This window comes from Cibotium barometz, chromosome 45 (genome assembly GCF_041138505.1).
Source record: "Cibotium barometz isolate CiBa-2024 chromosome 45, ASM4113850v1, whole genome shotgun sequence".
Classification (NCBI taxonomy): domain Eukaryota; kingdom Viridiplantae; phylum Streptophyta; class Polypodiopsida; order Cyatheales; family Cibotiaceae; genus Cibotium; species Cibotium barometz.
In genome coordinates, this window is record NC_141090.1 from 6,632,246 (window position 1) to 6,656,905 (window position 24,660).

General features: G+C 40.0%; 1 protein-coding gene across 2 annotated transcripts in view; it reads left to right on the forward strand.

The window, feature by feature from the left end:
* Positions 1–4,254, forward strand: part of LOC147612363 (ATP-citrate synthase alpha chain protein 3-like) — a 4,568-nt gene extending 314 nt beyond the window's left edge. For both annotated transcript variants that reach the window (XM_086782990.1, XM_086782991.1), the window contains exons 2-14: positions 1–50; positions 421–534; positions 869–931; positions 1,265–1,426; positions 1,514–1,594; positions 1,785–1,836; positions 1,944–2,058; positions 2,158–2,239; positions 2,826–2,921; positions 3,005–3,106; positions 3,227–3,343; positions 3,446–3,562; positions 3,656–4,254. The exon at positions 1–50 is cut by the window's left edge. In XM_086782990.1, the coding sequence (XP_086639116.1) occupies positions 1–50; positions 421–534; positions 869–931; positions 1,265–1,426; positions 1,514–1,594; positions 1,785–1,836; positions 1,944–2,058; positions 2,158–2,239; positions 2,826–2,921; positions 3,005–3,106; positions 3,227–3,343; positions 3,446–3,562; positions 3,656–3,727 (1,223 nt within the window). In that variant the 3' untranslated portion in view covers positions 3,728–4,254. The remainder of the gene's footprint in view (positions 51–420; positions 535–868; positions 932–1,264; positions 1,427–1,513; positions 1,595–1,784; positions 1,837–1,943; positions 2,059–2,157; positions 2,240–2,825; positions 2,922–3,004; positions 3,107–3,226; positions 3,344–3,445; positions 3,563–3,655) is intronic.
* The last annotated feature ends 20,406 nt before the right edge of the window (positions 4,255–24,660 follow it).

A 24,660-nucleotide genomic window follows, 5' to 3' on the forward strand; every position in this document is an offset into this window, starting at 1 on the left:
AGCATCTCAAAAGGCTAGCTGGAATTTCCCTGGATATCAAGTCAGCTCAGGTACTTACCCCTCTCTCTCTCTCTCTCTCTCTCTCACACACACACACACACACACACACACACTCTCTCTCTCTCTCTCTCACACACACACACAGAGAATTAACATCTTCAAAAGACCCCAAGATCTATGAGACCAAAAAGAAAGAACGAAAATGCGGAAGGCCAAATGACCTATACGATACATATTATAAAGACCATGTCGGTCTTGAGCTGAATCTGTGGTCTAGCAAAAGAAGGAATAAAAAACAACCGTCTGGGTGTGGTTTTTGTGTTCGTTTTGCTTTAAGCTCTTGAGAGAGAGAGAGAGAGAGAGAGAGAGAGAGAGCACTTTCATTTCAGCTTTTATAAGAAAACCTGTCTCTTTAAGCAGGTGACACAGTTTACAGACTTTGATGAATTGGCAAACCAAGAGCCATGGCTTACCTCCACCAGGCTGGTCGTGAAGCCAGACATGCTGTTTGGAAAACGGGGCAAGAGTGGTTTGGTAAGCTTATACTACATGCCTAGTGTTGAAGATGCCACACATTTTTCATTGGTTTACATTTTGAAAATGGAGAAGATAGCTTTATAACAGAGAGCAAACAATTTGACTAGATGCAACACGCTAGCCATTTTCTCTGAGGTTTTCAGAGGTGTATGTCAATGAATAATGAGAGCATACAGATTTCTTGCACCTTATGCGCACCCCCCCCCCCCCCCTTCCAAAAAAGAAAAAAGAAAAAGGAAAGAAGACCACACACACACACACACACACACACACACACACACATGCGCGTGTGTGTACACATCCCCACATTTGACTCTGCTCCACTCGGCAGGTTGCCCTCAATTTGGATTTGGCTGGGGTCATTGCATTCGTCAAAATGCGACTCGGCAAAGAGGTAATACCCTCACTTCCATTCACTCAATGTGGAGGGTTTTATGATTCCTTACAAGGGAATTGAAAATCTCCTTGAGTCTTAATTCCACATAGTTTTGGATACGAAGATTTACTGAGCCAATCAATATGTAGTGAAAAGGATTCATTCAAGACCATGATTTAGTCAATTTGTTCTCCACCCTCATCGGATGGATTTGGAGCTTTTTTAATGTAGTCAGCCCTTCCCTTAAACTCCTTATGGGTGTGATATTCACCATCAAAATATGTGCAATGTTGGTGCTTTTGGCATGATGATTGCACGAGTTGAATGGGTCTGCATCTTCTTTGCTGCCAGATCGAAATGGGTGGAGCAAGAGCTCCTATTACAACATTCATTGTAGAACCATTTGTTCCACATGACGATGAATTCTACCTCTCTATTGTGTCTGAGCGGTTGGGTTCAACAGTCAGCTTTTCCGAGTGTGGAGGAATTGAGATTGAGGAAAATTGGGACAAGGTATTTTCATGTTAACTGGCAAGGAGGCCTGTTTTCATGTTATTTAGTTTTGGGTTAAACATCCACCTACGTGTTTGGATGGTGTAGGTGAAGCAAGTGTTTGTGCCAACGGCACAGCCTTTGAGCACAGAACTATGTGCTCCACTGATTGCCACTCTCTCCTTGGAGGTATGTCAATTCCTCAACTTTCAATTATGCCGAGTATTTTTAATTGAGAAAGTTTCACTCTTTGACAGTAATCATGCAGTGGAGAGTTGGTTTCAGCAACTTAAAATTTAACATATTGTTTAAAAACATTTGAACTGGAGAATTGGAGGGATTCATTTTCTCGTCCCAGCATTAAGGATCAGTTTTGCAGGTTCGGAGCAAAATTGAGGCTTTTATCAAAGGTGTATTCATAGTGTTTGAAGGTAGCATGATTGGAAATGGATGGCTTTGGATGAGTCATGCATTAATGCTCAGAGTAGTACTGATGCAGATTACTTTGCTGACGTTGTAATCCTGTGTTTCCCCTCAGATTTGGACTTCACCTTCTTGGAGATGAACCCATTCACCCTCGTAGGTGGTGAGCCATACCCCCTTGATATGCGCGGGGAGCTAGATGACACCGCAGCTTTCAAGAATTTCCAAAAGTAGGAGCTCACTGCTTTTATTCATCTTGGTATATTTCAAGGTCACTGTGCTCCAACAATCCTCCATCATTCATTGTCGCCTTCCTTTAATATCTGCAGGTGGGGAAATGTTGAATTTCCTCTACCTTTTGGAAGGGTCATGAGTCCTGCTGAGCAGCTGGTTTATGGTATGGATGAGAAGGTAAGCACGGAACATGTGAGAAGGTCTTTGGTGTGACTGTGGTCATAACTATATGTTACATGGAGTAGGCACACTTCACTCCTGATCCATGAAGTCCTGTATGGAGCACTGTACCTGGACTCAAAAGTTCCAACTCAAAGATAATAGACTTCATGATTTCATGCTTAGACAGGATCAAGTATCATGTATTCATGGGCTTGTGTATCCTCAGGTTTTCTAAAATATACTATATACAAATAGACTTCATGATTTCATGCTTAGACAGGATCAAGTATCATGTATTCATGGGCTTGTGTATCCTCAGGTTTTCTAAAATATACTATATATAAATAAGCATGTATGTATGCTTATATGTATCTTTAGAAAGTAAACTCACTTAGTCAGGACAGTTTATTATATGCAACCTACTTAACCATTACAAGTTATTCTCATGTGATATATCGGTGGAGTTGAATATAAGCTAATTGTTAACGCTGTTGGTGGTAAACCAGAGAGGGTAGAAGTGTGTAGGTCCAGGACTTTAGTCTAGCATGTCTCTGCACAGCTTCATGTCACTACCCCAGGCTGACATTTTACTGAACTGCAGACTAGCGCATCCTTGAAGCTGGCAGTACTGAACTCAACAGCTCGCATTTGGACCATGGTTGCTGGTGGAGGTGCAAGTGTCATCTATGCTGACACGGTGAGGAGTGCAGTGATATTTTGCATCATTGTGTCTGCGTTCACACCCTATTGCCATTTGACAGTTATAACCTGAGACTGCAGGTGGGGGATTTGGGTTATGCCTCTGAACTAGGCAATTATGCTGAGTACAGTGGCGCTCCCAATGAAGAGGAAGTTCTCCATTATGCGAGAGTATTAATAGATGTACGTGCTTGCTTGGTTTCTTCAATATTTTGCCACACTCCTGTTTTTGCTGGGCTTTTGGAGTGGTTGGCCATTGTGATGTCTGAAGGAACTTGCATTGAGGTTGTGCATTGGTGTCAGTGTGCTACAGCCAATCCTGATGGGCGCGGAAGGGCGCTTATAGTCGGTGGAGGCATTGCAAATTTCACTGATGTGGCAGCCACTTTTTGTGGTATAATCAGAGCCATGAGAGAGAAGGTGAGGCAAAACATGTCTAGCATGTCGTTAGATACATGATTGAGAGTCAACTTACGGAGGTTTTACGAGATTATTTTCCCTTTTCCTCTATGGCTGTCTCAGAAAAACCAATTGAGGGCAGCAAAGATGTGTGTTTATGTACGGAGAGGTGGTCCAAACTGGCAACAAGGCCTAGCGAAGATGCGGGCATTAAGTGAAGAAATCAATGTTCCAATTGAGGTATTGTTTCATAACTGTCAGCAGATTGTTTGGTTTGGTGAATCTATATCATTGCCATTGATAATAATGTGAATCAATCTTTGCTGATCTCAGGTCTACGGTCCGGAGGCCAGTATGACAGGCATTTGCAAGGAAGCCATTGATTATGTCAAAGTTTCAGGTTGAGGCTTAGTTTGTTGTTCACAGTGGTCAATATGCTGGAGAAGCTTGAGTCATGCAAGCAGGGTATCCCTTGCATTTTTTACATGTTCCATGGTTACTCTCATGCTTCAGACTAAATATTTCAGCTGAAATAAGTCTTCGTAGTTCATAAGAATAAGAGTCCTGGTATCTCTCTCTCTCTCTCTCTCTCTCTCTCTCTCTCTCTCTCTTCCATGCCATGACATGCTTCCATCACAGAGGCCTGATATCCTCTTGGCCATCGAATCGATATTGGTTAAGCCATTACCACTAGTTGATCATGGCTAGTTTACGTCCTACACAGGATCATATGCTGATATCACATGTATATACACGAGTGATGGTTGTTTTCAGTTGCGTTTTCCATGGCCTGTAGATCGCCGCCCCCAGCGCAGCAGGTCTTGGACTTCTTCTCTGCCGCTGCGGAACTGCAAGAGAGCTAGTATAATGACCTTAATAACCTTTGATATTAAAGAATCATTTAATAATTGAAAGGTTGCAACTTCTATCTCTCTCTCTGTCTCTATGTGCAAAAAGGATGGGCCTCTTCATCTCATTTCTCTTTCTCCAAAACTCAAACACAATGTCTCTCTCCCTCCAAGGAGAGGCGACATGTCCTTGGGTTGTCCTGCCAAGGAGGGTGTGAAATTTTTAAATGTTCTAAACTCGAACCTTAATCATTCTTAGGTTATATTAATTAATTAAATTTTCTTCCATAAGATTTTTCCTTGTAAATTTTAAAAATTATTTATGGAGAGTTTTAGTCATAGATGCAATCAATTGAGAGCTTTGAGGTCTGAGAGAGAGAGAGAGAGAGAGAGAGAGAGGGGTAATATTAACGTCTTCCAAAGACCAATATGAGACTATGAATGACACAATGATATTACGTCTACAAAAGGCCCATATATGAGACTATGAGTGACACAATGATACCACTGGTATACTGAGCCATGGAAAAAGTAAAACTGAAAACAACCATTGGCAGTGGAGAGAGAGCTGCACGAGACCATAGCCGCCATAGCCCGACTCTTGCTAGCGAACAGAAGGAACCCAATACTCCAAAACAGAATGTTGTAAGCATGACTCAACTACAGAACCCAAATTTGACAATAAGTTTAGTGTTCGCTAGGAAGGGGGCAAGCCAATTCGCCATAGCTCGTTGCTCGGATGCTTGCAAGAAAAGGAAAAGTCTTGACGGATTCCTCTCATTAATTTATTGATTGTCTATTTTTTTTCTAAAACTCATTGTTGGTTCCTATTTAGATTTATAAAGATTTTTTCTAAGATAGATATCCACAAACTTCGGGTCCTCCTTATCGTATCTTCTCATAAATTTGTTAAACATGCTTACAAGTATTTTTGCTCGATTGTATCGTAGTCTACACAGCCTCCTCTTTTTTTTTTTATAGTGTAATTATTATTGTTATACTATGTTAGTGCTAGGGCTCAAATCCTAGACATCAACGTTCACATGCCAATTGTACCACTCGAGCTTGAGTTCGTTGCCTCACATTTCCCTTTTTTAATGTGAAAAATAAATAATTTCTCAACCTCCTATGTGAATTTTACTACTTAGATTTTTTTGTTTATAAAAAAAGTGGAGACAAAAGAACTTCCTATTGTCCCCATGTTTTTAAAATGGTGGAGACAATAGAACTCTCTTTTTGAGCCAAACTTTTTTTTTCCACATTTTTAGCTTAAAACCCCAAAATGTATGGAATTTTTTTTCTTGTCTATGAAAAATAATAAGCACCATTTGTTGAATTTGCATGCTATCATACATACTCTAAAGTGAATCTCTTGAGGAGTTTTCTTGATTTCTCTTGTTATATGGTCCGAGAGATGTACATAGTGATGCTAGATTGGTCTCTCGTCCTGGATTAATATCAATTAGAAGTATAATGAGCTTAAAAAATTACACAGTGTTAACTACAACTATGTATCTGGGATTGTCCTCCATGCATGCACTATTTATGAGCATTAAGAGTCTCAAACAAGCTATGCTCAAGGTGGATGCATGAGGACATATGGCTATCTAGAGATAGTATGCATTGGACATGTTGTCCAAATATGGTATAGTTGGCTATAAGCCCATTTCTATATTGTTGGATCAGAATGGCAAGCTGAGTGCAAATGAAGGTGAGATTTTAGAGAATGCCACTATGTACAAGTAGATAGTGGGTAACTTGATTTACATAACAATCATGAGGCCAAACATAAACTACATAGTTGTATTAGAGAGCTAGTTTATGCAGGTATGCTATGTGAGGTCCACAGTGCATTATGGCCTCTTCTATGAGGCTGGTATATAGTTGTAGGCGTATGGATACACTGATGCAGATTGGGCTGGTAGCATCTTAGATAAAAGATCTACTATCAGATTTATGTTTTTCTTTGGGAATGGTGATGTGACATGGAGCAGCAAGAAGCAACCGCCTTATCGACTACAGAGGTAGAGGGGTGTTGTGATGGCATCATGTGAGGTAGCTTCGTTACGTAAGCTACTTAGAGATTTGGGGTTGCATGTGGACAGGCAGGTCATCATCTATTACGACAACCTTAATAGCATACAGTTGGCTAGGAACCAAATGTTTTATACACGGACCAAACACATAGAGGTCCATTATGACTTCATAAGAGAGAAGATTTGGCAGGAAATATTGATCTTGTGTACGTCAACATAGAGGAGCAGGTAGTTGACATTTTCACCAAGGCCTTGGGAGTAGAGAAGCTTCACATATTCTGCACTATGCTTGGAGTCTTGGAGATAGAGTTGAGCAAGGGGGAGTGTTGAGATGTCAAGCTCAATACGATCTTGACACTTATCATGATGTGCCTGGGTGACCAATCCACCTCTACACCTTTAGTGAGTTAGATAGTTGCTAACACGACGGATCTTCGCCCGTGATTCTATAGCTAGACTACACCTTATATACAATTGGCCTTTGTTCACACTTGGATGCCCAAAAACTTATTATAAGCGGTCATTGGGCAGCTTTTCTCATGATACAATGTTTTACAGTACCATTCATGACGCTTAGTATACGAAATCTCTCGTAATACAATATTTTATAGAGCCGTTCATGACACTTAGTATAAGAAATCTCTCATAAAACAACGTTTTATAGTGTCGTTCATGACACTTAGTATAAGAAATCTCTCATTTGTAGAGAAGAGATGTTGAGTTAACCCGAAATGGGGTTAACATCCCCCTACTTGATGTAGGTTCTATCTTTGGAATCCTTATTTCTTAAAGATGTATAATCCCAAGAAGACTTTGTATCTGGATCTTTGAGCTGGTAGCTACTTTAGGGTTCACCTGAGATCATAAAAAGACATCTAACCCTATGTCGACCATGTCTTCAAACGTAGTATGCATGTAAGATAGCATACATCCAAGCTTGTGGTAATAATACATGACGATATCCTCTTCCATCCCTTTGTCAAGATTAAGCTTCATGTGTTCTCTCTATTGAACATGTACATATAATCACCTTATTGATCACTTAGGACAATCTGACATGACTGCTAGATCTATTACATTTCACCAAGCTTTGACTATTGTTAGTATATGTAATATAGGTTTAAGGTATCAAAGCCGATATGTTCAAAGAAGGGAAAAATGTAGTAGTAATGGGAATCTTTGTCCCTATAAGCTGTGAACTCTGCTTCAGTTAACCTTCTTTTTATTGGCATGTACAAAGGGTCTACCCAGAGTTGGAGATCTTTCGTACATGCTAGCCATAAGGAAGTGCATACACCATTTGGGTTGGATGCCATAGTTGTTTGATGTATACTTAAATAACATCATCATCATAATCATCATTTGGTGTGATCTCTTCATATCCTCCCCTATGCTCCATAGGGTACATGCTACACCATATTTTGTAACAATAGTTGATCATGTAGGTGACGACCTCAATTTCCAAAACATCATTCACGTTTGGATTAGCTAACTTTGTGTGCTAAGCCACGTTTCCTCACAAGGTTCCTCCACCTATCCAGCATCAATTCGATACGGTATAGTAACCATGGCTGCTTTATTCTATATTTGTAACCCTCTAGAAGAATATGTGTTGTGGGATTAAAAGGTGTGATTTGTTGCAAAGATTTCATCATGAGTTCGGGTTTGAGCAGTGGGTTACCTCTTCATACATCGGCTCATAATCACTTGTGGGAATGCCGAGTATGACATGTGTGCTTCCTTCGATATTTGCTAGATCTTCAAATGAAGCCTCCTACTATTGTGGATTGGTCGCAAATGGTCGACATAGCTTTTGGAAACTCTTGGGGGTCTAGGGTGCTAGTGGTGGGGAAATCAAAAGTTGGGAAAAGAAGAAGAAGAAGAAGGTTAAGAATCTCTCTGTTCATAAGTATCCTCTCGTTTCTTGGCTTCATGCTAGTAGACTCCTCCAAAGATAAGTGTACATGCTCATTTTTTGCATCAATGTCATCAATCATGACACTCTCACTTTGCTTATACCAACTAGCCATCTCATCAAATATCACATCTCTACCTGCTTTGTCACTGGGTTGTAGCATTTGTATGCTTTTTTATCTTGTGCATACCTAATGAACACACATTTTCTAGCTTTTGGATCTAAATTTCTCCTCTTCTCATTTGGCATATGCACATAAGCAATGCGTTCAAAAACTTCCAATGTCCAATGTTGGGCCTGAAACCTATCATCCTCATACTTGTAGTTTTTGCTCAGACCATTCAATGTAATAGTAACCAAATCATCATCTTCTAGAGGTGCACCAATAGATGCAAATGCATTTACACATTCTTTAATTTCTTGCACATAGTCATTTATGTTCCTGTTGTTCCGTGTCACACTATGCAACTTTTGTTTTAACTGCATCTTCTCTTTGGTTAAGTAGTTGTATCATACAATTTCACCAATGTATCCCATACAACCTTGGGATTGTTTGTATCTTGAGTGGATATGGCATAACATTCTATTTGTCACACAAATCGAGAAGTAATGTAACACTATAAATGTTCTTTCCATCCTATTCCCATGTGTTATAAGCTGAGCTGCTGGAGTTGCATTAGCTGCTGCTAGAACCTTGGCTCCGTCTCCTCACATATCATCAAATTCCAAAGCCCTTTTTCTTTCAATAAGTTCTTCATGTGATACTTCCAAATCCAAAAGTGGTTTCTATCAAGCTTTTTCCGGACAATCTTATCTGGACCATCGCTTATCTTGCTATGCACAATGCCTTCACTTATCAACCTCGACAAACCAACTTAGTGTAACTTGTTCACTTCTTCAAATTTTGTACAACCACCTTTGAATCAATCTTGCACACTCACCACCAAGAGCTCATACACATGTAGACACATGCATAGACATCATACATGTGCCATACACTTCAACTGAGATGATCCACGACCTTATCGAAGCTTGACATCTTCATGAGTTAATGCACTATATTGGTTCTGCCTCTGGACAGCAGTCCAATTTGATGCCTTTAAACGTTTGGTTTGGTGTCAAAAGACTCAAACAAGCGTTGTTTCACATGTACTGATGATTTTACTTGATGCTCATATCCATTCATGGTCATATCCATTCATGGTCATATACATGAATGGATATGAGCATGTATATGACCAAAAAGTTGCTCTCTGTTTGAACTGTTGCAGCCTTGTAGCTCTGAAAACTCCACGTTTTTGCTCATCCTACTATGCTCCAACCCATAACCACCTTGTAGACACATTATATCCATAATTAATACCTTACACTTGATGTATTTAAATGATTGGATAAGCTCAAATGATCTTGGACTTCTTCTACAGACCCCCACATGGATCTGCGCTGGTTTTTCCTAACTATCTCTAGGCGGTTTCGATTAACTGCAGCTTACTCTAGCTTAGTGGCTCTTGTCCAAGGCTTTAGCCATGTTTTTTTAGCTAGTATACAAGTTATTTAAACCATGTGCATTGATCATTTCCAGCTGCATTCGCCTGTGGGCTTTCTGTGGAGGTCTGCGCACATTTCTGGTTGCTGCCTTTGAATTCGTTTTTCATAGCCAGAGTGTCTACAGCACCGAAGAACTTGGTGTTCTTAACATTTGAGTGACAAAAATTTAGTCTACCTTAAGATTTTGTGCAATAATTGCGAGGCAATAGTCTTCCCTAATGTTAAAAACAGACGACATATCTGATAAAAGCACATATTGGGAATTGCCAATAGTGAAGGTGGGAAGCGTTGGCGTTGGAAGGTCAGAATCCTCTACCACATTGCTCTCCTCCTCTAGTCTTACCGATGTTTCTTCTTTGAGTCTCTCAATATCGAAAAATTGAGATTCATTATTCTCCATAACCAGGTCTACTGCTTCCTGTTCTTTCGGTTCTTCCGATATTGATTCTTCGTCTTTGTTATCAGACTCTATATGTGCATCTTCTATATGTGCATCTTCTACCATGTCCTGCTTGCCAGCCTCCTCAAGAAGAACCTAGCAAACCAATTTGTGGTCCTTTTGGACAAGCTCACATTTCTGATTATGGATGGGGCACTTGTTTTCATAAATTTTCATTGCGGCTGGAACCTTCAGTAGACTCCTCTTCAAGTTCTGTATGATATTCCTTTTTTGCTTATGCGAGACACTACCAGAGGGTATACTTTTAAGTTGTTGACCATGAACAGATTGGTCACCCTCTATAGTCATAGCACCCCCTGTGGATATTCTTGAGAACTCTTCTTCTTGCTCTTGAATGTACGGATGGAGAAACTCATGCAAAAGCTATGATGGAGCAAGGGGGGTGTCATCCAGAGCTGACAGGATTTGAGAAATCCAGAGCTGGCGACAAAGGCGTGTTCAAAGCCTTCAAAATTGCAAGGGTCATCCAGAAGAAGAAGGAGCAGCACAGATGCATGTTCAAGGAGCTGCGCAAAGTACAAAAGTGCACAGATGGCAATTGCAAAGCTGCCTTTCCAAAGGCTTTAGATAGATATGTGAGTATCGCAGCCTTGGAGTACACTTGGCAGACGCATCCACCCTTGCTTGCATCTATGTACATGGCCGTGTCAGCAGTAAGTGATTTTGTTGCATGGTTAATATTCTCATCCATTTGGCTACCCATTAGGTATTCTAAAGGACCTCTATTGCAGGGGTGTTCTTACAACAATGACAAGTGCCTAGGAAGCGATTAACTAGGATGATTTTAGTGACATTAGATATCTTAAGACCAAAGTCGCACTGCAACTTGATGGCCACACTTGTGGATGGAGGGTTACCCTAAATGCCAAGATGCTGAATATGATTTTTGACCTTCCAAAATGACGGGGTGTGTAGTGATCGATAGAAAATTGTGACTAAATTCGTATTTAATTTTTCCTTATCTGGATAAAAAGCTTATGTAGATAGGGCCTATTAAGAAAATGTCCTTCATGGTTGGCACACGTAATTTTAAGTTTTTTTGTAGTGCCCATTGCTGACAATGTACACTGTGAAATTAATAGAAAACATCACGGGACCACTTGCACCTCCACCTCTACCTCCAATTCCACGTATTGCACCTCCAATTGCTCCACTTGCACCTCCATCTGCTCCACTTGCACCTATCGAGGCTTTTCATTAAATTTGATGTCATGTGCTCTCTCAGACTCTCGATTGGCCATAGGGAGTCATCTTTGTATGGCTAGTTTTGGGTGCACTCAATTGTATACTATATATTACTAGAATATAGGAGATTGATTTTGTGAATCTTTTAAAGCAATCTTGAAGTGCACTTGTTTTTCTAAACATAAAGTACAGTATGCTTTTTTTAAAGAAAAAAGTGCTAATTTTATAGTAATCCAAGAACACTATTGCGCTCAGTACAATTGGTGAAACACATGTTTTGCAAAATAATGAATGGCATGCAGTTGAACAATGTGAGCTAGATATCAAGTTGTTCATCACTAAGGTGCACAAGGTTCACGTGGTTAATAAGATGAGGTGTTAAGGGGTGAGCTACAATATGTGTCATGTGCACAAGGATTTTGGATACCAAGCGACCAATGCTGAAAATGGCCCATGCCCCCAAAGGCCACTTGGACATGGCCCATTTTTATCATGGGTCCAAGCCCAAGTTGAAATGGCACATGCCCAACTGGATTGTTGGGGTATACTACCAATCTTGTGTCGTTTTACGAGCTTCAAGTCAAGGTGTTTATTACTAGGTTGCACATTATTCCAAGGGCTTGGAATACCATGAACACCTTGACTTGAAGCTCGCAACACACAACATTGGCAGCATACCCCAACAATCTAGTTGGGCATCTGCCATTTCAGTTTAGGTTGCTTGCATGTATAGAAGCTTGAGATTTCATGGCAGATGCTGAACGGGGTTTTTGGGGTATGGTATCAATCTTGCAAGCGGGTTTTAGGGTATGGTAGGCTACAAGATTGACACCATACCCCGATAGCCCCATTCAACATATGCCATGAAATAAAAAGCTTCTACAAATGGCACATATCATAGCTACCCTCTTAACACCACATCTCATTCAGCACATGTACACATGCATCACATTTTCAAAGGCATGCTATTGTACATTGCCTCATACACGTCAGCTGACATAGAATACAGCTTCTTTCTAGAGTCCACAAGATCCATTTTGAACTTGATAGACTAGACTAGATGCGAGTACAACACAACCTCTGGATTACTCTCTAGAAGGCGATATAGGTGGCCATCATCGGTTTCTTTGTATAATAGCCCTCTCGCTACCAATGAATTTGCACAGATCACATTTAAACCCCACCCGTCCTTTGTGGTACTAACTCTAGGTGAAAAGCAACTCTTGAGCAATTACTAACTCTAGGTGAAAAGCAACTCTTGAGTCTTTGGATGGTGAATGTCATCCAACATCGCTCTAGGTGGATTGAAATGCTAAATTGTTTATTTTTGAGTTGGTTATCAAATTACTAGTGTTTAATTCACAAATAGGTCCCCATCTTAGAAAGCCGGTACTTTGTTGGAGAGCGGACCATACCTCATATCCAAAAAAAAAAGATCTCAAACTTTTGAGCTTACAATGCTCAATAGTGTGTAGCTACCCATGCCAATAAGTGGTTTCCGACTTAAGCTTCATTTACCAAACCAATCACTATCCCTATCCTATTCTATTTTTCTTGAGGATGGATTTTTATTGTCAGGTGTCACTCATGTATTGGTGGCAACTTCCATAAATGATGCTTCACAGTGTTAAATGTGATTCTTTTTTATCATCATCCTTGTCATTACAATTGTACATGTGTCTGAGTTCCCGTTATGTTGCTCACTTAAGTTCTTGAGTTTTTATTCTTTACTCCATATCATATAGACTTTTTTTGAAACTCATTTGTGTTCTTAACATGCCTTCACTTTGTATTTCGTGTGGTCTTGTTTTTGCTCGCTTTGTTTTCTCTTTATTTAGCGAAGTACTTTTCAAAGGTCTTCCATATTCTCTAGAAAGGTGTGGCCCAATGTCCCTTTTACTTTTAAGGATCAAAAAGACATGGAGCAATTCTTTGGATCAAAAGTATAAGCTAAAAAGTACAAGACAGTGAATCATTTAAATCTTGATAAACATCTTACATTTTTGGTTTCTGATAAAGATGATCATAAGGCTACCTATATGTATAAGAAGGCTTTGACCTTATTCTTGTATGTAGAAGGGGGAAACCCAGTTTCATGGGTTGCTATCTTATATTATCAAATGCAAATGGAGATTAAGAACCTTAACCATAGTACCAAGATAGCCCATTAAGTGTGCTTCTTGTGGAGTGCCCACTGGATTGAGCCCTATCCCCCCAGTACAGCCGCTTTCAGGCTAACAAGGTGGTCTACCTAGTTTACTAAAAGGATGAAGATAGCAAAGAAATAGGTAGTCACGGTAAATGACCTGGTGGACTTTTGTGAAAGGTTTAATTGCAGATTTGTTATAGATTTGTTGCATGCTGTCTATCAGTATATATTGGCGGTGTGCTTCAAAATTGGTTCCACAATCGCTACTCTATAGAATTAGAAAGAATGAATCTTTATAGAAGTAGTTATAGATGGCTCATGCTAAATTGGTAGGACTACTTGTAATCTGATTAAAGCTCTCGGACCCCAGCACAAGAAACCCTCTAGTAGGTAAATATTACCCTTAAAGAGGAGTTGAGACAAGCAAAGGCTGACCAAGAAAGTCTTTGGGTAAATTTGTCTCTTTATTATTGTGCAATTTGAGTTTTAAAGTTTTATGCTATGAAAGGCCCTGCTTCTTGTGAGTGTTCTCTTATATACACTGTATGTTACACTAGTAGTCCTCAAAAGTGATTTCACCCACCTTGTCCTTTGATGATGCCTCTTGCTTTGTTGCCTTCATCTTTTTATTAAATTAGGTAGACCTTGTTGGCCCGAAAGTGATTGTGACCAAGGAAACATGGCACAATGTTCGGTGGGCGCACTCTATAATATAAGAAGTATAGGTAAGGGGCTATCTTGGTTTTATTGTTACTAGGGTTAAAACTATTTATCTCCATTTACATCTAATGATATAGGATAACAACCCATGATATGGGGTTCCTGCTTCTACATACATGGTAAACTATCGATAATGTTGCAATATGCATATCCAGATCCTCATGTTGTTTTTTCCCTTAAACTTGGAGAGATTAACCTTGAAAGAGTGTTAAGAATTCGGCTATTATATCTCATAAATAGATGTACACTTATAAAGGTTGGTCTTGGCACGCATCCAATATAAGTGGAGGTATTTTTAAATTCCCATCACTTATAGAAAACAATGGTGTGTCGATGGATAGGGAAATCCAAAGTGGAACCAAATTACTAGTAATGAAATCCTCCAAAGACATGGCACCTGATGAAAAACAGGTAGTAGAGGGAGAGGAGACACACACACAGGAGCAAACCCTAATGTATTATCAAACCCTAACCATAGAGGAAAGCCATCTCCCTTCCCACACAATGCATAACGCCATAATCCATAATCTACAACACACTACATGTGTTGTGTCCACACACTGCTAACCCTAGCTAATGTCCACACACTATGACCAGCTGGACACAGACATTTATATCTCACACATGTTACTACCTAACATGCCAGCACATAGTGCAACTGGCACAAGCTGACATCAAGCTTGAATCTCAACAGCCCCTCTCAAGCTCATGATGTACTCCCATAGATGAAGATGTAGATGAGCTTGGGCTGTCAAAGCTCTCAACACTCCCCCTCAAGCTCAATGGAGAGCTTGCAAAATAGAAATTTCTCTTTGCTCAAATCTGGTGTTGTTTGTGTTTTTGCACCCGCAGTCCGCTCAAGGATGTTTAGTAGTCCTTACCCGGTAGGCCAAGCTCTCAGATTTGATGGAAATCGGTGTGCTCCAAGCTTCACAGCTCCAATGGCAAGCTTCACAGCTTTTCTTCACAGCTTCTTCTCCCTCTTCTCTCACTCACTCATAAACCCTAATAGAGAGCACCATGCTCTGATACCATGATGAAAAACAGGTAGAGCGAGAGGAGACACACACACAGGAGCAAACCCTAATATATTATCAAACCCTAACCATAGAGGGAAGCCATCTCCCTTCCCACACAATGCATAAAATCCATAATCTACAGCACACTACATGTGTTGTGTCCACACATTGCTAACCCTAGCTAATGTCCACACACTATGACCAGCTGGATGCGGTCATTTATGTCTCACACATGTTACTACCTAACATGCCAGCACATAGTGCAATTGGCACAAGCTGACATCGAGCTTGAATCTCAATAGCACCAATGTCTGCACAAAACATGGGCTCTAGTAATTATCTCATGGCATTGACACCTTCCTAGCCAAGCTCCTTCTGTATCCGCTCCCAAACTTTTATCAGTATAGATAATCTACCATGAAAAGGCATGAGGCCAACAAACCCACCACAAGATGTTGAGGTGCAGTCATTAGTCATAGCCACAATCATCCTAAAGAGTTTCCAGATCTTCCAGTTCCCTCTTTATATCTGGATCAAAATAAACTTGGCATCCCGCTCAATGGAAAATCAATTAAAAAATCAATAAACCATATGGGGTGGGGAATCCAGGGGGAATCTTACCCAAATAGGACTGCTGATAATAAAATGTCCCATTAGAAAAGTAAATGGTCTTAAATTCTTCATGATCAACTATGTGATCCAAATGGTCTTAAATTCTATGTGATCCATGATTCCCATTAGGCGAAATATAGACTCTCATTTTTGCCCCTCAAGGATTTCGACGCCTCCTCTCTCTAGAAAATTTTCCCATCATGCTATATATAGGTCTCGTAGAGTAGATTCCAAATGTCTAAACTTCACTCACTTCTGAGTTGATTTGCAAAAATTTCACCATAAGCCCATTTTTCTAGAGAGAGGAGGTGTGGAAATCCTTAAGGGGCAAAAATGAGAGTCCATATTTTGCCTAATGCCATGATTGGCTAATTGGGTAGGACAATGATAAATGTAGGTTAACGCATAAGCATCACAAGCAAAACCTAGATGTACATAGGAATTTGATCGGGAGCCTTGTTACAATGATGTAAAAGAAGATCCTCTAACTCAATGAGGCCTGGCCAATTTCCCGCTTTGACATGGAGGGATAATCCCACAACGAACGATAAAGCCATGACAAAGCATTGACATGCTAAAAGTAAAAGCCAAAGCACATCAATGGAACATTGATCATAGTAGTGTTGGAGGATGTTCAACATGGAAAGATTAACATATTAATCAAATAGCTTATGTACAAACACATTGACATCTATTGGAGTAGTGTTGGTGGATGTCCACCAACATAAAAAGATTAATACATTAATTAAACAGCTTAAAAACAAATAGATAGACATTCAATTATAATCATCAAGACATAAATATCATGTAAACTGTGGAACTTCATTATATTATATGTTTATATATTGTGCTTTTTACAAGATATATCCCTAGTGATATAATACATCATAATAGAACCAGTATGGCTATTGATATCTAAAATTGTAATAAGAAAGCTACGACTACAATATTATATAAAGAGTATAAATGAATATTATGGGTTATATTCTAAGATAACATTATTTTTTAAGTTAATTTTGACACTAAGTAATACACATTAATTCCCTTGCAATAGAATGCTTATGAGCTCTTATATTCTCTATTCTTGTTGTCATGTATGTTATTAGATTCTTACATGCTAAGATGGTTTGTTTGAAAAGGATTACTTGAATTCTCCCTTCCATGAGCTACTTCTTCATTTGCCTTGTATGAGAGAGAACTATTGTGAAAACCAATCTCTATTTGCCTCTATCTAGGCAAAGAGGACTACTAGGAAAGCTATATTTGCCTCCATCTAGGCAAAGAGAGCTCTTCCTTCACACCCCCCCCCAGCAAGGAGACAAAGAAGAGGATGTACTTGACATGACACTCTCTCCCATTTCTACCCAAATGTGAGAACATTGGTTGGAAATGTCTACAACAATCACAACCAAAAAACAAGGCTTAAACAAATCACCTTATCACATTCATAAATAAGTAGTTGAACAAATCACAAACAAGGGTTGAACAAATCACAAACAAGGGTTGAACAAATCCCATTATCACATTCATACTAAAGTAACTATTGAAATGCATAATGGGAGTTAGCACTAGGCAAAGACACATGCACAATAAGTAACTGAAGAAGCAAAGTAGGAGTCATAACTGGGTAAAGACATAGATGTGATGAAAAGTGTAGGTATGCATATAGATGTGCCTCTACAGTCAGTGTGCCCATGCCTCTACAGTCAGTGTGCCCATGCCTCTAAGTCTACTCATGCCTTTGCCATTAACTAAAAATATGTAAACCATAGTATCCATTAACTTAAAATATGTAAAACATAGTGTCCAGAGATGCATATGCTATTGTTCCTTTAAGTTTGCTAGTGCCTTTGTAAATATTAATGCCCATTACACAAGATATGGAAGCAAATGAAGTAGCATAAAGCATGATACATGCTTTTCTTGATAAAGTGACCAGAGAAACAATCTAGCTCATAGTCCATCCATGTGAACACCCTCATGTGTTCACTGAGGCCATTGCCAGCACCTAAAGGAAACATGATCGAGAGGCAAGTGGCTCAAAGGATGAAGCAGACACTAAAAGAAGAAAAGTATTTTATATATCATATAGGGTTAAGGATGCCAAACCTTCCCTCGTAAATTGTTGTTGTTGAGACTAAGGTCACACAAGAGGTGCACTTGCTTCCATGTTCCAAGGTATTAAACATTTCTTATTATACAAATATGAGAATATTGATGAATATTATAAGAAGTATGTGTGCAAGCCGACAAGAGACATTAGCAGACTAGAATCTTATTGTCATCATATCTTATGAAATGCAACCAAACAATATACGAGCAGATAATCACATGACTAATGGAGCTAACTCAAGGCTAAAGACATGGATCTCACAAAGGCCATTGTAGAGAGAAATCAGTAGAAGCCACAGAGGAAGGTCTCCATAACATGTCTCATGCAAAAATCAAAGAGCTAGAAGAAGACAATGACTTTATGAGCCAAAAAATAGCTAGAGAACCAAAAGGATTAGGTACAAGAGTTTTGAAAAGCAACTAAAGAGAAAAGAAAGCTACTTGCAAGAGGAGATCAAAGAAAGTTACTTGTAACAGAGAGTACAAGGAGAGCATTTCCATGGCTTCAAACACTAAAGTATTATAACTTAAATTACATCATATAACTAAGCTGACTAGATTGCGTTCAAGGCCTTTGCCATTGGTAATGGGGCTATCAGAGGGTTACAGGAGATGAAATTACATCATATAACTAAGCTGACTAGATTGCGTTCAAGGCCTTTGCCATTGGTAATGGGGCTATCAGAGGGTTACAGGAGATGAAATGATCTTTTGTTTCTTCTGGGAGTGCTTGTATTCTTTCACTTAGCTCCATCCACTTAGCTGGCATTGGATCCTCAATCTAGAACTCTGGTAAGTTAGTGATAACAGATCTACAAAATTCAATTGGAGACACACCAGCCTCTCGAGCATAAAGTTTGAAAATGTGCCCCTCATAGGTGTGTGATGATATGAACTAGGGAATATTACCATGGAAGTCCCCTAATGCCATGAGGTAAGGTAACAATACATCTTCCGGCTCATTGTCACTTATATCACCGTTATAGGTGGAAGGTGATATACAAGTACACTCTGGATTCAATGTTGCCTTCAATGGCGTGTCATCAATAAGCAATGTGTTCCGTGGATTGAAGTCGATCCCTCTCCTGGTGGTTAGCAAATCAAATGGCTTCAAAAACAGACGATCTTCTGATAATTGTGAGTGGTGGTACTCATCCCTCTTTGTGCACCTTGACAGAGAAAAATGAAATTTGAATGTTGTAGAGGTGGTCCCCCATCCCAAGAAAGCTGGTTTTCAATCAATTGGACCACAGGCTGGAGATTCCTCTTAGTGATGCTACTCCATGTAGCTAACTCAAAGCGTGTTGTCAATGGCCAAGACCTTCAAACATGTGAGAAACATGTGTAGACTTAAAAGAATGCACTACTAGAAAAATGAAAATTTAATCATAGATATGTGTACACATAAAAATCTTAGTTCATAACAGATGCTAGCTTGGGACATCAAAAAGTATGTATGAATCGATACAAAGGATTCATGTTCTATTTTGTGGTGGATCTTGTTCTACGAGTAGGGGTGGGGATTTTACTAGGATTATAAAGTTTTCGAGGGACTATGGTAAAAAAAATTCTTTTCTTAGAAGTTGGAGGGAGAAAACTACATATGGGCAAGTTATCGTTGGAGGGAGTTCTCTCTCTTTGTTACCACCCGCCATCATTTTGCATCATTCCCTCACTTGCTATTTCTTCCTCTCTAGTGTCTTTAGCATCCTTGTTCTTCTCTATAGCATCCTTGTTCTTCTCTTTAGCATCCTGTGCCATCTCAGCTTCCTCTTCACCGTCTGCTGTGACAGGTTCCTTTTTCCTCTGTTGCCTCCTTTTCCTCAGCTACCACTGTAGTGTCTTCACCACCCTTGTTCTTCTTTTTAGCCTTCTTCTTCTCTTCAAACATCATGTGCCATCTCAGTCTCCTCTCTAGCCAGTGTATGACATGTTTCCTCTTCCTCTATTGGCTCCTCTTCCTCAGCCACTATACAATGTCTTCACTACCCTTGTTCTTCTCTTTAGCATCTTGTGCCATCTCAGCCTCCTCTCCAGCCACTGTATGACAAGTTCCCTATTCCTCTGTTACCCCTTTTTCCTCAGCCACTACAATGTTTTCACCATCCTTGTTCTTCTCTTTAGAACACTGCGCCATCTCACCTCTAACTGTGTCTTCAGCACCGATAACTATTTGTCACGTAGTAACAGGTTACACAGGGCTCTATTGGACATGGAACATGATTACCGAAGTGCGGTCGGTAAGGGTGTCTGGGGTTCAAGGGTGAGGTGCTCGGATTGGGGTACCGCGAGCGGTCGGGTAAGTGTAGGCAAGGAGGGCACTACATAAGCCCAACAGTGTGGAGCTTATCCACAACTCCTCTGTGGTTGGGTGGTGAACAAGAACTCTATCTCCTTTCCGGCTATGGTGTCTTTAGATCGAGCGATGCAACGTTGGTATGAGAGCATGGATGACAACCTCTGCATGCAACCTCGCTCCAAAAATCTAATCGTTTTTTCCGTCGGTATGTGGACAACATGGTGGACAGAGAAGATAGCAAAGGTGTGGTAGGCTTCGAATGGCTAGAAAGTAGGAGTTTCTTTTCTGATTTTGTGGAGGAGGCGCAAGCAAGCCCAATGATCAAAGTTTTGATTTTGCATTTTGTTGGCGGCTTGTAACAGCGCTATCCACATCAATCACAACGTCAACCAGCAGCAAGAAAACACCACCGTCACAGAAGCGCTGGCCAGGGAGCAGCGTAAAAGACATGCTCTTCTCTTCTGGTTGGAACAGCGTGGATAATTCTGGTATCCACATCTCTTCTGGTTGGAGCATGCTCTCCTCTTCGCCAGCAGCATTCAAAGGAGGGCAAGGGGAAGAAGCGCACGCTCGGTCCTAGACACATGCTTTCGTCGAAGTCCAAAGGCAAGGTTAGTAAGCGTCCAACGAGCCTAAGCAACACACAGTTACTCGTCCTCGGCATTGACATCGTATTACCCGGTACATGATGCGAGAAATCTGGTAAGCCGGCACTTGTGTTCACTTTTGCATTGTTCTTTCGGTATCATTCATCATTTTCTCCCATAGCATCAAATGATAGTTCAGCTCCTACCTCAAGGGGTGTTTCCAAGGTCTTGTGGCTTGCAAGCTTAGCTTGCTCGTATGCAGCAAGAAATACATACATGTCAAACAAAGGCCACTCGTCCTCCCTGCTGAGACAACCGAACTTAGCATGCACAAGATTGGCAGTTCTCATGGTGTGACTAAGACCTTACCATTGACCTTTGATGACCCCATAGATCAGTCCATCCGTATAGCTAAAGATGAGCCACATTTGGGAGCAAATGAGGTAGATCTAAACACTATCCCAATGAACTTAGACATGGACGAGGACCTCTTAGACATTGAGGAGAATGATGCCATAGATGCACGACCCAATTAGGTTCCCGCACAGGAGGTTTTGCATGAAACCCTCTTGGAGTTGTTTAAAAGAATCCATACTTTAGAGCAAAACAAACAAGATATCTTGCAAGTCCTATGGGACATACACCACTGTTTGAGGGGCCAGTCAGCAGCCCAACCATTTCCTATTGAGTTCCCTCAATCGAGCAGAGTGAATTTCAACTCTACTCGATGAGATTTCGTGCGATTTGCACAAAGGCAATCTGTAGCATCTGCCACACAATCTGAAGCGGCTATGAACATCTTAAAAGATCTTAAAGTGTGTCTTTGGGGGAGAGGAAAAAGAACGCAACAAGCATGCAGTCAATATATTTTTACAAAAATGGTCTGACCTACATAACCTTAGGCATACACCTGAGGAATATAGAGTGGTTAAGACTACCCTAACGTTGTCGGGCAAGGCATACAAATGGTGAATGAGCCGAGCCGATAGTACTAGATAGTCTCACACTTGGGTCCTAGTTGAGAGCGCATTTTGTAAGGAATGTTTACCTATGAATGAGCTTGAGAGGTCATGGTGTGAGCGGGATAGATGCTCCATGAGGGGCATAACACTCACGCAGTATATTTCAAACTATTGGTAAGATAGTTTTGAAATTGAAGGGAATGGATGCATTCCAAATTGTATGCGGATTTATATATGGTTTAGAATTTGACTACAAAAGCTATGTGCAAACCAAAGAACCTAAAGACCTCGATGAAGCGATCAAGTACGCTTAGATATACAATGATATATCTCATAGATCGCAGTTAGTTTTTAGACAACAGTTTGGGAAGGGTGGGGCATCAAAATTTAAAAGATTTTTTTCCGAAATGACAAGGGACATGGAGAACAGGGGGGGTCATAGAGGGCAAGAGAGCAAAGAGGGACAAGGGGGCTACTATACCAAGAGACATAAAAATCTCACAGAGAAAGGAACCCCACACACATGCAAAAGAAAGAGCGACATAAAAAAGCAAAAAAGGATAATTTATGCTTTCACTGCTTCAAACCTAGACATAGTAAGGTAGCTTGGGTGCTAGACAAAATTCCAATGAAGCTAAGAAGGATGCTAAGCATTCTAGGCAAGTACACGGTGTAGGTGTTGCCTCTCCAAACCGCACAGTTTAGGGAGCTGAGAGTCTGTCACATTGATAGCACCCATGCGTTTAGTGTTACACAGGCAATGTGGCAGCCATCTTTTGGGCCACATGATTTGATCCGAATGCATGGCTTGATCAATGACTGTAGAGTCATCATAATGATCGACAACAGTGCCACACACAATTTTCTTAACTATGCATTGGGGTTAAGAAATTGAAATTACCTAAAATTGGTAGCGATCATAATTACATGGTCTCATTAGCAAATGGCTTTGATAAGACCATTTGGGACACGATGGTTTTAGGAGTGCCTATCTCAATCCAAGTTTATGAGACCAAACTTGACTTTCAAGTGATGCACTTGACTAGAGCTGATGTGAATATACTAGGGAGGGAGTGGTTATTCTACTTAAACCCTAGCTTGCGTTGTAGTTTTACCAGCATAACAACTTTGGGTTTATATATGAGGGTAGAATCATTGCATTGCATGGTGAGCATGATGTGCCGGTGTCATCGTTGATTTCTTCCATGGAGTTGTACCACATCATCGAGCTCAACCAGGTTAATCAAGTATATTCTTGTACTCTTTGTTTTGATGATGTTATTATTTTCGTAGTTGAAATAGAACACATTAAGGACTTTGGCGGAGACCCACTGTTTGTAAACCCTATATTTATCTGCTTGCAATCAAAACCCTATCTGCTTGCAATCAAAACATAAAATAGTCCAAAGTCGAAAATGAAAATTAAAAAAATGAAAAGAATGTAACTGCTTAACTTGTTGATACAAGAATATATGGATGTTTTTCCCGAAGACCTGCTAGATGGTGTTTCACTACTATGGAGGTTGTTGATCATACCATTGAGGTATTGCTTGGTTCAAAACTAATAAGTTAGCCTACATATAGGCTTAGCCACTTCGAAGCACAAGAAGCGGAGCAATTAGTAGACCAACTATTTGAAGAAGGGTTTTATTAAACCTAGTTCTTTGCCTTGGGCATTGACCATTCTTCTGGTAAAGAAGAAAGATGAATCTATGCGGATGTGCATAGACTACCATGCTCTTAATTAGATTACGATTAATAATAAATATACAATGCCTAGAATTGATGAGTTATTTGATCAACTCACTGGAGCCCGATATTTTACTAAGATAGATCTTAGGTCGGCTTACCATTAGAGGTCCGTATAGAGGAGCATGATGTTCCCAAGATTTGGGCTTTATGAGTTCCTAGTTATACCGTTTGGCCTAACAAATGCACCTATGACCTTTATGACATTGATGGACAGTGTTTTATGTCTATACTTGGAAAAAATCATAGTAGTTTTCCTAGATGACACACTTGTTTTTAGTAAGTCACAGAAAGAACACAACAATTGCGTCTAGTATTTAAATTACTTAGAAAAACATTATTAGTTGCCAAGAAAAGAAAATGTAAATTTTTTACTAAGGAGATTCACTATTTGGGCCAAATTGTGTCTGCACTGAGGGAATTCAGATGGACCCAGAGAAGGTGGAATCCATTCTCAAATGGCAAGAGCAAAAAAAACCTAGAACAATTACAATCTTTTCTTGGTTTGTCAGGATTTTATCGATAGTATGTAAAGGACTATGTGAAGATTATAGTGCCATTGACTGATCAATTAAAAATAAAAGGTAAATCAATTCATTAGGAAGAACTCCAACAAAAGAGCTTTGAAAAGCTTAAGGTTGTGATTGCTAAAAAATAGTTGACCCTAATCAACCATTTGTCATATAGTTTCAATGTAAGGGGGATGCCCAATTGCATTTGAAAACAAAAAGTTTGACTGTGCCGAGCATAACTACTCAGCCTATGAGCGAGAGGTACTTGTAGTAGTTCATGCTCTTAAGAAGTGGCGACATTATTTATTAGGTGCTACTCTTGAGGTCCGTACAGACCATGAAAGTCTGAAATGGCTTTCTAGTCAAAATGAGTTGAAAGGTAGAAAAGCAAGGTGGGCAAAGATCCTACAACAGTTTCACCTTTAACTTCGTTATCAAAGGGGTAAATTTAACACAATAGCAAATTCGCTGAGTCGCATGCCAATGGTGAACGAGTTGAGCTTCACCATATTCAAGAACAAGGGGTAAATTTAACATAGTAGCAAATTCGTTGAGTCGCATGCCAATGGTGAACGAGTTGAGCTTCACCATATGCAAGAACAAGTTCTTGGATTCACTACATGGT